The 13,411-nt window shown below is 60.8% G+C and overlaps 2 protein-coding genes across 2 annotated transcripts; both read left to right on the top strand.

Annotated features, from left to right (window-relative positions):
• The first annotated feature begins 470 nt into the window (after positions 1–470).
• On the top strand, positions 471–12,144 carry UBE4A (ubiquitination factor E4A). Its single transcript, XM_054223326.1, has 19 exons — positions 471–685; positions 769–945; positions 1,636–1,748; positions 2,353–2,505; positions 2,635–2,794; positions 2,987–3,189; positions 3,408–3,599; positions 4,456–4,789; positions 5,046–5,172; positions 6,198–6,505; positions 7,014–7,146; positions 8,148–8,335; positions 8,747–8,847; positions 8,974–9,087; positions 9,898–10,072; positions 10,186–10,366; positions 10,790–10,937; positions 11,183–11,340; positions 11,482–12,144. Exons 1-19 carry the CDS (start codon positions 565–567, stop codon positions 11,618–11,620), a joined length of 3,225 nt encoding a protein of 1,074 aa, XP_054079301.1. The 5' UTR covers positions 471–564; the 3' UTR covers positions 11,621–12,144.
• On the top strand, positions 12,045–12,947 carry ATP5MG (ATP synthase membrane subunit g). The gene is made up of 4 exons (XM_054223270.1): positions 12,045–12,077; positions 12,134–12,407; positions 12,542–12,702; positions 12,785–12,947. The coding sequence occupies exons 1-4, from the start codon at positions 12,045–12,047 to the stop codon at positions 12,881–12,883; spliced, it is 567 nt and encodes a 188-aa protein (XP_054079245.1). The 3' UTR covers positions 12,884–12,947.
• The last annotated feature ends 464 nt before the right edge of the window (positions 12,948–13,411 follow it).

Genomic DNA, 13,411 nt, shown 5'->3' with positions numbered 1-13,411 from the left:
CCCCGCCGCACCCCAGCCTTACACATCAGTTTAAGCCCCCCCTTGCAAACCCCCATCTCTGTCGTGACAGTGCCGTTTATAAGCAGGAACGACCCAAAAAAAAGAGGCACACACGAAAATATAAACTTTTTTTTTTTTTAAAATTTAAAAAAAATTTTACGTGTGATTTGTTTCAATTACGCAACTGCAAACAGGTGTTTATGAATGCAAATTAGTCCTGCATAAATTTGCATATTAATTAACTGATTAACATACATTTGAATAAATTAGCATGTTAATTGCCTGATTAGCATACGGTTAATATTCAATGAGCGGGCGCCCGGCGCTGCCCCGGTGTCCCGGCGGGTCCCGGCGCTCGGACAGCCCCGGGGGGTCCCGGTGTTCCCGCCGCCAGGGGGCGCGGCCGCCCGCCCGCCCGCCCCTTGCTGAAGGGCGGCCGCCTTCCGGCGCGCGGCGGTGACGCACATCCGGCGCGCCGCCGGGCCGTGGGGCGGAGGCGAGCGCGGCGGCCCCGCTGCCGGTCCCCCCCCCCCCCCCCCCCGCATGGCGCGGCGCTGAGGGGCCATGACCGACCAGGAGAACAACAACAGCATCTCCGGCAACCCCTTCGCCGCCCTCTTCGGCTCCCTCGCCGACGCCAAGCACTTCGCCGCCGGGCAGCAGCACCGCCGCCGCCCGCCCGCGGGTGAGGAGGGGCGGCGGCGGCGGCGGGGCCCCGTCCCGATCCCTCCGCGGCGGCCCCGAGCTGAGCCCCTCTGGCCCTTGCAGGCGAGGAGCCGGCGGCCGCGCAGGATGACTCGGACAACAGCGTCTCGGAGAGCCTGGACGAGTGCGAGTACTCGGCGGCGGAGATCAGCCGCGCCTTCCGCTCGCAGCGGGAGCTCTGCCAGCAGCTCAACACCAACCACATGATCCAGCGCATCTTCCTCATCACCCTCGACAACAGTGAGCGGGGCGGGGGCAGCGGGGCGCTCACAGCCCCCCCGCAAGGGCTGTCCCGGCTGCTCGGGGCCGCGGGGCGGATCGGCGGGCCGGGGGGGGCGGGAGGCCGGCACCGCTCCCGTAGCGCCTTGGGGAACCGGGGGCTGGGGGGGGATTGCGCTGCCTCGCGGCCGGCGCTGGGTTCCTAAAGGTTCCCTGGTCCGGAGGAGGTTTCCGGGCACTGATAGCGGGCTCCGGCACACCAGCGCCGCTGCCAGCACCCTGAAAGGCTTTGAAAACAGGCCCTTGGGGCTGCAGCTGGGGGCTTGTAGAGCTGCGTGTAACAGCTTTCGGTGCCGGGGTGGCCAGACGTGGCGGAAGAGTGACAACCTTCACGCGCAGGGAGGGGCCGAAGGAAGGTTCCTGTTAGCAACCACTGCGTAAACTGAGTTATGATTGTTAAAAGTGGCTATTTTCTGTGCAAGCTGCCTTTCCTTGTAAATTATAATGGACCATGGAAATTGCCCAGGAGCCCCCCAGACTGCCCCACAGCCCTACACTCTGCCCCAGGACCCCCCTAAAGGGACCCTGGGCCCCTCTAAGCAGGATGGGAACGCTGGGAGGGGGGACACATCGCAGGCAGGGCCCTGCCCACCAGTTTTGCTGCTCGCCGGCACCTTCCCCGTCGGTTTGGGCAAACTGAGTTGTTCCCAGGTGACCCCAGCATGAAGAGCGGGAACGGGATCCCGGCGCGCTGCGTCTACCTGGAGGAAATGGCCGCCGACCTGGAGGAGCAGGACTGGCTGGACATGGACAACGTGGAGCAGGTATGGCCGGCGTCCAGCTGGCTGTGGGGATGGGACCGGGGTTTATTCCCTCGCAGAGTGTCCTGGACACTGACTGTTTGCCAAAGCCCAGCGTGGAGCTGCCAGCTGCGGCCTCACTGGAAACAACCCCGGGGGTTTTGGGGTGGCAGGCTGGAAAAGGGCGAGAAGGTGCTGCTCACTGTCCCTGCTCCCAGGGGCTGCGTGACTTTGGGCTGGGGACGGAGAGGGGAACAAATCCACCCTGCGTGGGGCGTCGGGGGGCAGGCACTGCCGGCAGGGGGGCAGCCGTCTCTCGTGCCACCAAGCAAAGCTGTGTGAGGGGTGTTCCTGCGCACGCTCAGCTGCGTTTGCAGACGTGTCGGTGGTTCCTGGTGGGTTTCCCACTGACAGTAAGCCCTGTGGGGGCTGCTGTGGCTCTCGGAGGGGAACGGAGAAGTTGTTCAGCCTCAGGGTCCTGGCTGCGGAGCTTTGTTATTCAGTGAGGGACAGAGAGAGCTCTGCCCAGCAGAAATAGTTCAGGCAGGGATGACACAGGGCTGCTTTTTCCGGGGGGACTGTCCCACTGCCAGGGCCATCTCACTTCCCGCCTGTCTCCGGTGCCCAGGCCCTGTTCACCCGCTTGCTGCTGCAGGAGCCGGGCAACCACCTGATCTACATGACCCCTGCCAGCACGCAGAACCTCTCTGCCGACCGGGACGCAGGGGAGAGGCAGATCCTGCGCTACCTCTACGCCTGCTTCCAGAGGGCGAGAGAAGAGGTGAGCAGGGCCTCTGGAGGGAGGCAGGGGCTTTGTCACCCAGCTTTCTGCACCGAGGTGACCAAGCCGGGGGTTTAAAGGCCAGAAGCAGATGCCAGGGCCCAGAGCTGTCTCCTTCTCCCTGCGCAGATCACCAAGGTCCCGGAGAACCTGCTGCCCTTTGCCGTGCGCTGCCGGAACCTGACGGTGTCCAACACTCGCACCGTCCTCCTCACTCCGGAGATTTATGTCGACCAGAACGTGTATGAGCAGCTGGTGGACCTGATGCTGGAGGCGCTGAGAGGGGCGCGTAAGTGCAGCCGGGCTGCGCTGCCGGTGTGGCGCCATGTTACAGCTTGCGGGGAGAAAGCTTTGGCTGGCTGCTGAACGGGGGGGCCACGTTTAGGTCGCGCTGTGTGTACGCGCACTGAGGTTCTGTGGTTCTGTGGTTCTGAGGTTCGGCTCTGAGTCCTGTCGGTAACAGCCTCGCTCCCCTCGCTAGACTTTGAAGATGTGACAGAGTTTCTGGAGGAGGTCATAGAGGCCTTGACGGCAGAGGAGGAGGTGCGGACGTTCGGAGAGGTGATGGTTCCCGTGTTCGACATCCTGCTGGGCAGAACAAAGGACCTGGACCTCTGCCAGATGCTGCTGTACTCGTACCTTGACGTGCTCCTCTACTTCACCAGGCAGAAGGACACAGCAAAGGTGGGTGCCTGCGCCTGGCCCAGAGCTGCTCCCGGGCTCTGCCCGCAGGAGGGACGTTCGCAGGGCCTGGTCTGCCGAGCTCGGCGTGACAACACCCCCTGTGCACGCTCTTCCCCCTCCCTTCCTTCCTGAGAGCCCGGCCCAAACCCCTCGGCTTGTGAGGTTTTTTACTGGGACTTCCCAGAGCTGCTGACTTCACATCCTGCTGTGTCCCCTAGGTTTTTGCAGGCTACATCCAGCCCAAGGATCCCAGCAACGGGCAGATGTACCAGAAGACTTTGCTGGGTGCCATTTTAAGCATCTCCTGCTTGTTGAAGACCCCTGGCGTGGTGGAGAACCACGGCTATTTCCTGAATCCATCCCGATCCAGCCCGCAGGAGATCAAAGTGCAGGAATCCAACATCCACCAGGTGGGCTGCAGCGTGAGGGTCCTGCTTCCCCGCCTGGTTGAGTGGCCTCTCCTTGCCTGGGGGCTAAAGCTGTGATATGGGGCCCTGAGTTCCACCACCAGCTCTCTAACAATCCGGCTTGCGACTAAGCAAGTCTCAGAACCGTTCGGGATTCTCCGGCTGTAACAGGCGAAGGGTTTCTCCCACTTCCCTGGGCTGTTGGAGCCCAAGTCTTCTGTCGAGCGGGTGGTGCTCTATCGCAGCAGTTGTCGGAGCTTTGGGAAGGGGCAGGGTGCTGCTCGTGGGACAGACACAGGCACCGTAACTTGAGGTGCAACACAGAGGAAATCCACCTTAGGTGGTGTAACCACCGGGAAATCATTTTCAGTACCTGTCCTGTAATTAAAAGGCTAACGGACTCCCCAGCAGAGAAAGCAACAGAGAGGTCTCTCTCGCTGTGAAAATAGTTTCCTGAGCTGAGCCGTTTCAGTAAGCAAGGAGTGAGGCGTCGGGAAGCAGGATGTGAACACAGGAGCAAACTGGGCTGTGGAAGTGGTCTCAGAGAGGGGCTTTCAGGGTCAATGTTGCTGCTGAAAATGTGTAACGAGTTTTGGGTTTACTCCCCATGGAAACAACTTGCTCTCGACTATGTTTTGAGTATGTCCCCTGAGTGTTCTTTGCTGCCGGCCTCGGGATTTGAGCCGCTCGTAACGTGTGTGTCTGAGGGGTGATCGATAGAGGCGTCCTGGCGTGATTTGCTCTGAAAGCCCTGGCTGCGGTCTGGGGCCGGGAGAGCTCTGCGAGCATTACCCTCAGGAGAGGCAGAAGAGCGATCCCACCAGTGCCTCCGCCAACCGCCTCCTGTTCCCTGTCACAGTTTATGGCCCAGTTCCACGAGAAGATCTACCAGATGCTGAAGAACCTGTTGCAGTTGTCTCCTGAGACGAAGCACAGGATTCTCTCCTGGCTGGGAAACTGCCTCCACGCCAATGCCGGCCGCACCAAAATTTGGGCAAACCAGATGCCGGAGATCTTCTTCCAGATGTACGCCTCGGACGCCTTCTTCCTCAACCTGGGAGCTGCCCTGCTGAGGCTGTGCCAGCCCTTCTGCAAACCCAAATCCCCCAGGCTGCTGACCTTCAACCCCACGTACTGTGCCCTGAAGGAGCTCAACGAGGAGGAGAGGAGGAGTAAGAATGTGCACATGAAAGGTAACGCCCAGACCTCGGGGGAGCGAGGGAGGGAGAAAGGGCATCTCCCGGGGTCCTGAGCTCTGCCGGCAGTGCCCTCTCAACGTGTGCCCTTAAGGGAGAGTCAGGGAGTGCCTGGAGAGGAGCAAGGCAGGGCCGAATACAAATGAAACGCTACGTAGCATCCCCAGCAGTCATTTCGTGACTTCAGTGGGGGCCTCCACAAGCCCCCCCGTCACGGGTGGGACTGACTTGACACAGATGCTCTTCCTTCCAGGTTTGGAAAAGGAAACATGCTTGATACCCGCTATGAGCGAGCAAGAGCCGGAGTTTGCAAACAGCTACAATCTGGTGACGGAAAACCTGGTCCTCACGCAGTACACGCTTCACTTGGGATTCCACAGGTAAGCGCTCGGTGGCTGTGCCGCTCTCTCCTCTCCGAGGGCTCTCAGTGCGCTGCCGAACACGCGGGCTTTGAGAGGGGCTCTGTATGTCCAGGCTGAGATCGTGTGCGATGTCAGTAACGCGGGTACCAGAGAGCTCCCGGCGCTGTGTTCCACCCGTGCTCGGCCACAGAAATTGTTAGCAAATGCTCAGAATACAGAGTAGGGCGCTCGCGCTGCCGACTACCTTTCGCTGTGTGTGTCGACTGACGTTTGAGCCTCAGGCTGACTGTTCGGGAAAGAAACTTGGTCCGCTGCTGCTCACAGTCAACGCCAACACAGGCCCCACGTTATTTATAGAAACGTAACAGCCGAGTGCCAGACGTCCGTGGGGCGCGTGGTTCCCCATCTCCTCGGGGGAACCAACTGCCGGCATCTCCACTAGAAATCACCTTGTTGGCAGAGCTCCTGCCCGCCGTGAGCTCTGCGAACCACCCCGCCACAGGGGCTGTGTGCGCATCACAAATGCGAGGTGGCTTTTCTGGAGGCCAGGATGCACTATTTTTCTCAGCTTCCCTCTGCAAATCGTTGCCTGGATACTGTGAGGTCACCACCGATCCATGCACCGTCCCCTTCTGGTTTAGTCTCTAAATATAGAAATAGGTGGAAAAGTTATGCAGGTGGCTCGTTGCTGGGAAACTGGAAGTGCCACCTGGCAGGCGTCTCTGGGGCTTGCCGGATCCCTGACCTCGGTAGCCCAAGGAGGTTTGCAGCTGCGCCAGCTCATTGTCCGTGCCCCTGCCGAGGGCTTTGCCGCAGTCGCTGGTTTACCGGCGAGGCTGCGCAGAGGCTGCAGCTCCTCTGTACGGTCTGGTGTCCTCCTGCTGTCTGTGAGGCGCCGCGGGCGCCCCAGGCAGAGTATCCGCAGGGAATGGTTGGGACTCTGCACAGAACAGTGTCTCACTAGAGGACAGAAGCACGTGCTTCGGTGTTGCTCAGGCACTCGGTGCTGAACATATAAACGTCTCGCCTTCCTTTCCGGGCAGGCTGCACGACCAGATGGTAAAGATAAACCAAAGCCTTCACCGCCTGCAAGTGGCGTGGCGAGAAGCCCAGCAGAGCTCCAGCCCTGCTGCCGACGGCCTCAGGGAGCAGTTCGAGCGCCTGATGACCATCTATCTCTCCACCAAGACGGCCATGACGGAGCCACAGATGCTGCAGAACTGCCTGAACCTGCAGGTGTCCATGGCGGTGCTGCTGGTGCAGCTGGCCATGGGCAACCAGGGCACGGAGCCGCTGGAGCTGACCTTCCCGCTGCCCAAGGTGGAGAACAGCGCGTTGGCCTATGTGCCAGGTGAGGCCGCTGGTCCCGCTGGCCGTCGGTCGGTCTGTCTGTCCCTCCCGCAATCCACTGCCCGAGCCTCGAGCTACTTACTAAAGCTTGGGGCTCTTCGAGGGCGGGTATTGATGCTGCTGAGCTTCTAAAGATCCTGCTCGCAGCCAGCTCGCAAAGTTTCGCCAAATCCCGTGTTGATTTACTGTTGTCCCTGTGCCCCAAACCCTCCTCACGGTTTCCCTTGGCTGGAGGTTCTCTGCCCTTGAGCTTTTTGTGTGAGAGTGCGTAAGATCAGCGGGCGGCTGCTGAGTGTCACCCTGTGAGTGACTTCTGCGGGAGGTGAAGTGAGCCCTGTGCATTAGAAATCTCATCGGGCCGGGCATCCCTCCTGACCGCAGTGTTCTGACAGCGAGTCGCTTTCTGAGACCTCAGTCGGAATGGGGGGATGCGGGAGAGCACGCGGGAGGGCAGAAAAGGGCAAAATGAGCTGCCCGAGGAGTAACTCCTGTGCAATCTCTCCTCGCAGAATTTTTTGCCGATAACCTGGGCGACTTCTTCATTTTCCTGCGGCGTTTTGCTGACGACATCTTGGAGACGTCTGCCGATTCTCTGGAGCACATCCTGCACTTTGTCACAGTTTTCATGGGTGACGTGGAGAGGTACGTGCAGCCCCAGGGGCGAGCCCTGGGCTCCCCTGCCGAGCACCCAGCGCGGAACAAGGACGGGGAATTGCCGGTGGTGTCTGAGGTGCAGTTCAGACAGCGGTGGGCAGGTCGATCTCTTTGGAAAAGCTGAATTCTGCCCGTGGAAGGCAGAGTGGACAAGGCCCCGCCTGAAGGACAGGGGCTTCCTGCAAGGTACAAAGTGGATTTGGCGTCTAAACACTCGTTTGGCGGTACCACGCGGAGCCTCGTCAGCGAGAGCCACTTTGGTGCGTGTTAGAGGTGGTGATTGGGATCGATCTGTTTGGGGTGTCTCTGTGAACTCTGCTGCGGTAACTGGGCACTGAAGAAAGCCGAGTAGTGTATTGATCTCCCTGATAAGACATCTCCGCGTACGCTATGTTTCTGCCGTTGGCTTGTTTACACTCGCAAGTGTAAATAGAGCGAGCTGAGGAGGGTGGCAGAGCAGACAGGTTTCTCGTGGCGGGCAGCTCTCGCCAGCCCCGGCAGACGGGGGCTGTGGTTCTCTCCTGGCACTGCCCAGCGGCGTGACCGCGGGCGGGTGGTTTGGCTGCGGAGGAGAGTTACCCCTGGCCTCGGTACCTGTCCTGCCTGGGCAGAGGGAAAGGGCTTTGGACTGGCAGGATAAAGGGAAGCGAGTCGCAGCTGGACGAGGCAGGTTTGCTCAGCGCTACAGCTGACAAGGGAGCGCAGGCTGCGAGCAGAGCGTGCTGCCGGGGAGGGGGGAAGCAGCAGCTCGGCCGTTCCCACACCCTCTGGCCGCTCTGCCTGAGATTTGGCTGCGGGCACCGAGTGCCTTTGCCCCGTGGCCCCAGTACCAAGAGTGAGCCGCTGGACGCCAGTGGTGGTTTTACAGATGGTCTGCAACACACGGACACCCCTGCACAGATGGGCGCAGCTCCTGGAGCGCTTCCTGAGCCGCCCAGTCTCCGCGCCCTGGTGCCATCCTGGGTTCACTTTCTTGTTTTCCCCGGCAGGATGAAGAATCCCCACCTGCGCGCCAAGCTGGCGGAGGTGTTGGAAGCTGTGATGCCTCACTTAGACCAGGCCCAGAACCCGCTCGTCTCGAGCGTGTTCCATCGCAAGCGGGTGTTCTGCTCGTACCAGCATGCTGCCCACCTTGCCGAGGCGCTGATCAAAGTCTTTGTGGATATCGAGTTCACTGGTAAGCGCAAAGGGGAAAGGTGGTCTTCCATCCATAACATCTGCACGGGGACGTCTCCAGGGCGTGAAGTTTGTTGGTGGAGACAAGAGTAATCTCTTTGTGCTTTGTTCAGCTGCTGGGCTGCATTAGGCAGGCGGCATTCCAGCAAAGCATCGGGCTTGCCAGACTTGCGGCTTGTGCAGAACTGTGTCTCTAGAAGAGAGAACCCCCAGAGCTCAGGCTTTACACCTCAGCCGTGCTTATTGTGGCCCTGTCCCACTGTGGGACCTCCTGAGCTGCTCTGGGATGGGTGACAGACCTCACTGACTCGCATGGGAGCAGGGGTTTTATTTCAAACACACTGCGAGAAGGAATGAACAGCCCCTGTGCCCGCTGTCCCCCTGAGACGCTCTTGCTTTGCCTTGTCTCTAGGTGACCCGCACCAGTTTGAGCAGAAGTTTAACTACCGCCGCCCCATGTATCCCATCCTGAGGTACATGTGGGGCACGGATTCCTACCGGCAGAGCATCAAGGTAAGGCAAGAGGCGCGTGTATAAAGCGTCAGGGGCGTGTACGTGCAGCTCTTTATGGGGCGTGCGGATCCGTGTGCTGCTGGGGGGACTGTGCCACAGCGTGGACTGCTCCCTCCCTCCTGGCAGGCTCTGGCTGACTACGCCTCGGAGAACCTGGAGGCGATGAATCCTCCTCTCTTCCTGCGCTTCCTGAACTTGCTGATGAACGACGCCATTTTCCTGCTGGATGAAGCCATACAGGTAGGGCTGAGGGTGGCGCAGTTCTCGCTCCCCTGAGGACAGCCGGCGCGGTGCTCACCTCCTGTCCCTGGAGCAGGGTCAGCTCTGCTTCTGCCGGTGAATGCAGCAGATACCCGCAGGGAGCGATTCCAGGACACTGTGGCCGGTGCCCCGGGAGAAGGCAGAAGGGTGGTGGGCTCTGGGGCGCGCGGGGCACCCTCTTCCCTCCCTTCCGTCAGAACAAAGAGGAGCAAAAGGGCTGTTTCCAGATCCAGCATGAAGCTGGGGGAACGCAAGGAAACCTGCCTGTGGCTAATCTGGACACAGTCAGGCTTTAAACAACCTCTGAGGTTTTGGTTATTGAGTCCCCTTGGCCTTTCTGCAGGTGTTTCATCATAACAAAGGCCTTTTGGCTCCAGACAGTTCTGTGGGCTCACAAGGCGAGTGCCGGGTGACCTCATGTCCCTGGTGCGTGGTGACTGTCCCTCTGCGCCTTTCAGAGCTGCCCGTTGCTGCCCAAAATGGCTTTTTCTGGGAGCCTTTGCCTGCCATAGAACTGATTGTCTGGAGGCTGGCAGACAAGACGGGCAATGTGGATATTGTCCATCTGGTTTTGAACATTTATGGATGTTTCTATGGTTTGCTGTCCAAACAAGTGTTCTGTGTTTTGTGAAACATCTTCTAAGCGGCGTTTTCAAGCGCTCTCTTGTACCTTTCGTGTCCCGAATTGGCCTCTGTGGGCCCGGAGCAGCGCAGAGCAGGTCTGGTGTAGCCGTCGCTGCCTGTTTCCCTGCCTGCTCTCCCAGACGCTTCCCTGCTGTCTCTTTGCAGTACCTCAGCAAGATCAAAGTCCAGCAGATCGAGAAGGACCGGGGCGAATGGGACAGCCTGTCGCCAGAGGCTCGCCGCGAGAAGGAGTCAAGCCTGCAGATGTTTGGGCAGCTGGCGCGCTTCCACAACATCATGTCCAACGAGACCATCGGCACGCTGGCCTTCCTCACCTCGGGTAGGGAGCGCGACCCCTCTGGACAGCGGTGGGCGGTGTGGGCTCGGCTCCAGGGCGGTGGGAGCAGGAGGGGGTTGCTGTGGAGCTCAGGGAGCTGCTGGTGTCGGTTGCAGAAATTAAGTCCCTGTTCGTCCATCCTTTCCTCGCCGAGCGCATCATCTCCATGCTCAACTATTTCTTGCAACACCTGGTTGGCCCTAAAATGGGAGCTCTGAAAGTCAAGGATTTCAGCGAGTTTGACTTCAAGCCGCAGCAGCTGGTGTCCGACATCTGCACCATCTACCTGAACCTCGGGTAGGCAGCAGGGCGGAGCCGGCGTGTGGGGTGGTGGGCGCTGCCTGGGGTCCACCCTGGGGACATGCGGGCCAGCAGAGCCCCGTGGCCACCTGCCTCGGGGGCGGGAGCCTCCCCTCTGGGAGCAGCGCTAGCAGTTGCTCGGTGTGCTTACGGCAGGCTTTTTGGAAGCGTGCTGGGCTCTCCTGTAACAACTGCAGGTTACCGGGGGAAGCTCAGCTGTGACAGCTGAGCAGCGTCAGTTACCCCCACACCATGGGGGTGACTCGGGAGAGCAGCCAGGAGAAAAGGTTTAATGGCAGTCAAGCTTTTCTCCAGCTTTGAGTTCTTTCCTGCAGTAACGCAGCTCTTGTGGGGCCTGTGTTTCGCAGCCCCATAAACGTGAATTCTTAAGCCTTTGCTCTCTTCCAACCTGTGGTGCAGGGATGAAGAAAACTTCTGTGCCACGGTGCCCAAGGACGGCCGCTCCTACTCGCCCACGCTCTTTGCCCAGACCGTCCGGGTTCTGAAGAAAATCAACAAGCCTGGCAACATGATAGTGTCTTTCAGTAGCCTGGCTGAGAGGATCAAGGTGAGAAGCGGAGCGGATTTAAGCTCCCAAAAAAAGGGAGATCTGGTTCCTGGCGTCCTTTTCCATCTGGGTACCACAGCATCTTTGCTGAGGAGCCGGATTTCTGGGAGTGGGGGCTCCTGTGGGGCAGCGGGGAGGGCTCCGTCCCAGCACAGACCTGTAGATGTTTCAGCTCCCAGTTGAGAGCAAACACGGTTTGAAAGAACCGGGAGCGGCAGTCTCTACAAGCGGTGCGTGTCCCCCAGTCTCTTGCAGACCGGCAGCAGCAGGAGGAGGAGACGTACGCGGACGCCTGCGATGAATTCCTGGATCCCATCATGAGCACTCTGATGTCGGACCCAGTGATCCTGCCCTCCTCCCGCGTCACCGTCGACCGCTCGACTATCGCCCGCCACCTCCTCAGGTACACGGTGCCGGCCTCGTCCTTCCATGCTCCTGGGCATATGTTTCGCTTATCCAGTGCCTCTCCCTCGTCCCCCTTCCTCTGGTTTCATTTCTTGCACTGGGACCCTCCCAGTAATCCCCTTGCCCCTTTGTCTTTCAGCGACCAGACAGATCCTTTCAATCGGAGCCCCCTCACGATGGACCAGATCAGACCAAACACGGAGCTCAAAGAGAAGATCCAGCGGTGGCTGGCGGAGAGGAAAAAGCAGAAGGAGGAGCTGGAGGACAGGCTGAACTGAGACCCCATATCCCGGCCCCACACCCACGGGCGCCAGGGAGAGAAACGCCTCGCAGGACAGTGGCTGGGGCTGCAGCGCGTCTGTGCAACTCCCCACCTCAGTTCAGACGCCATCTCCCATTGCCACCACCTCCGGGGTCTCCCCTGGACCCTCCCTTCCACCCCTTCTTCTGTCTTCTCCTTTTAAGACTTGCTCTTTCATACTAAGACTTTCCACCGCTCTACAGCTTTGAGCCTCTGCCTCGGGGACACACCGCAGCCCGGCGCCCCGGCCCTCTGTTGCTCTTTCTTTGTGAGGCCGTGCTCTTTTTCCAGCGACACCAAAACCCCGCTCTGTTCCGTTGCTGTGTTTAACCTCTGTAACCCCACGTCCAAGGCGAAGGCGCTGCCTCCGCAGCGGGGTGTGACAGGGGCCGCGGGCAGTGATGCCAGCTTGTACGTGCCGGTTGTGTAGCAGGGTTTGATTTCCCAAGCGATGGTTGGGAACGGAGGGGGCCTTGGGAATTAAACGCAGAGATGGTCTTACAGCTGGCGTGGGGGTCTGGTAGAACGGGAAAAGCCCCTCGCGTTGGGCTGGCGGCGGCGTGGCTCGAACTCGCGTCTCCGCGGCGCGCTCCGCGCGGGGTCCTCGCTGCGGGGCTGCCCGCGGCAGACGCCTGACGCGGGCGGGGCGCGGACAGCCGAGGCGGCGGGGTCCTGCGGACGGCGGGGTGACATTGCGGGTGCCGGCAGCATGGCGCAGGGGCTGGCGCAGCGCCTGGCCGCCCGCGGGCCGCAGCTCCTCAGCGGTGAGCGCCGGGCACCGGGGCTGCACAGGCAGGGAGGGAGGGATGGACGGACGGGGAGCGGAGCGGGGCGGGGGGGGGACGGGGACGGGGACGGGGCTTCTGCTGGTGGGGAACCGCCCGTTCCTCTCCCGCAGCCGCCCTGGCCTACTCGAAGCCGCGCCTGGCCACGTTCTGGTACTACGCCAAGGTGGAGCTGGCCCCGCCGACCCCCGCCGAGATCCCGCGGGCCGTGGACAGCATGAAGGCCATGGTCCGGGCCTTCCAGAGCGGCCGCCTGGCCCAGCTCACCGTCAAGGTAACGGCGGGAGGTGCGGGCACCGGGACGGGCACCGGGACGGGCCCCGAGCGCCGAACCGGTGGCCTTTTTCCCCTTGCAGGAGGCGCTGAGGAACGGGCTGGTGGCTACGGAGGTGCTGATGTGGTTTTACATTGGGGAGATCATCGGCAAGGGCGGCCTCATCGGGTACAACGTCTGAAGACTTCCCCATCCCCACGGACCCCCCCTGTAACGGCGATGTGACAATAAAGCCGGGAACCGGTGTCAGGCTCTCCGTGGTCTTTTGTGGCGCTGGGGGCGGAGGGCGGCCCCCAAGGGGTCCCCAGGGATGGCGCTCGGTCCGTGGAGAACCACGCTGGGGAAGGCCCGAGGGCCCGGGTTCCAACCGGGGAGCACAGATGCTTCCGTTGGTTCCCAAACGCGTTTCGTATCGGCCAGCGGGAGCCAGGGAAAAGCCGATACCGGGCTTACGCTGCCCGAAGGCACCGGCTGAGCGTCTTGCAGAAGGGTGGCAGCACCGTCCACCCAGTTCTGCTGGCCTGGGGCACAGCTGCTGCGGCGGCACCTTGGAGGTAAGCGAAGCTGGGCCGTAGGTGTCATCCCAGCTCTCTGCCCTCCGGGATCCACAGCCGTGCGCGTTCCCCGCCAGGTCCTGCAGAGCTGGGTGCAAAAACCCGCTGAGATCAGCCAGGAGGTAACAGGGCTTCAGAAAACTTGTTTTCTGCTG

This window comes from Rissa tridactyla, chromosome 17 (assembly GCF_028500815.1).
Source record: "Rissa tridactyla isolate bRisTri1 chromosome 17, bRisTri1.patW.cur.20221130, whole genome shotgun sequence".
Taxonomy (NCBI): Eukaryota; Metazoa; Chordata; class Aves; order Charadriiformes; family Laridae; genus Rissa; species Rissa tridactyla.
This window is presented reverse-complemented; position numbering and strand designations above follow the sequence as displayed.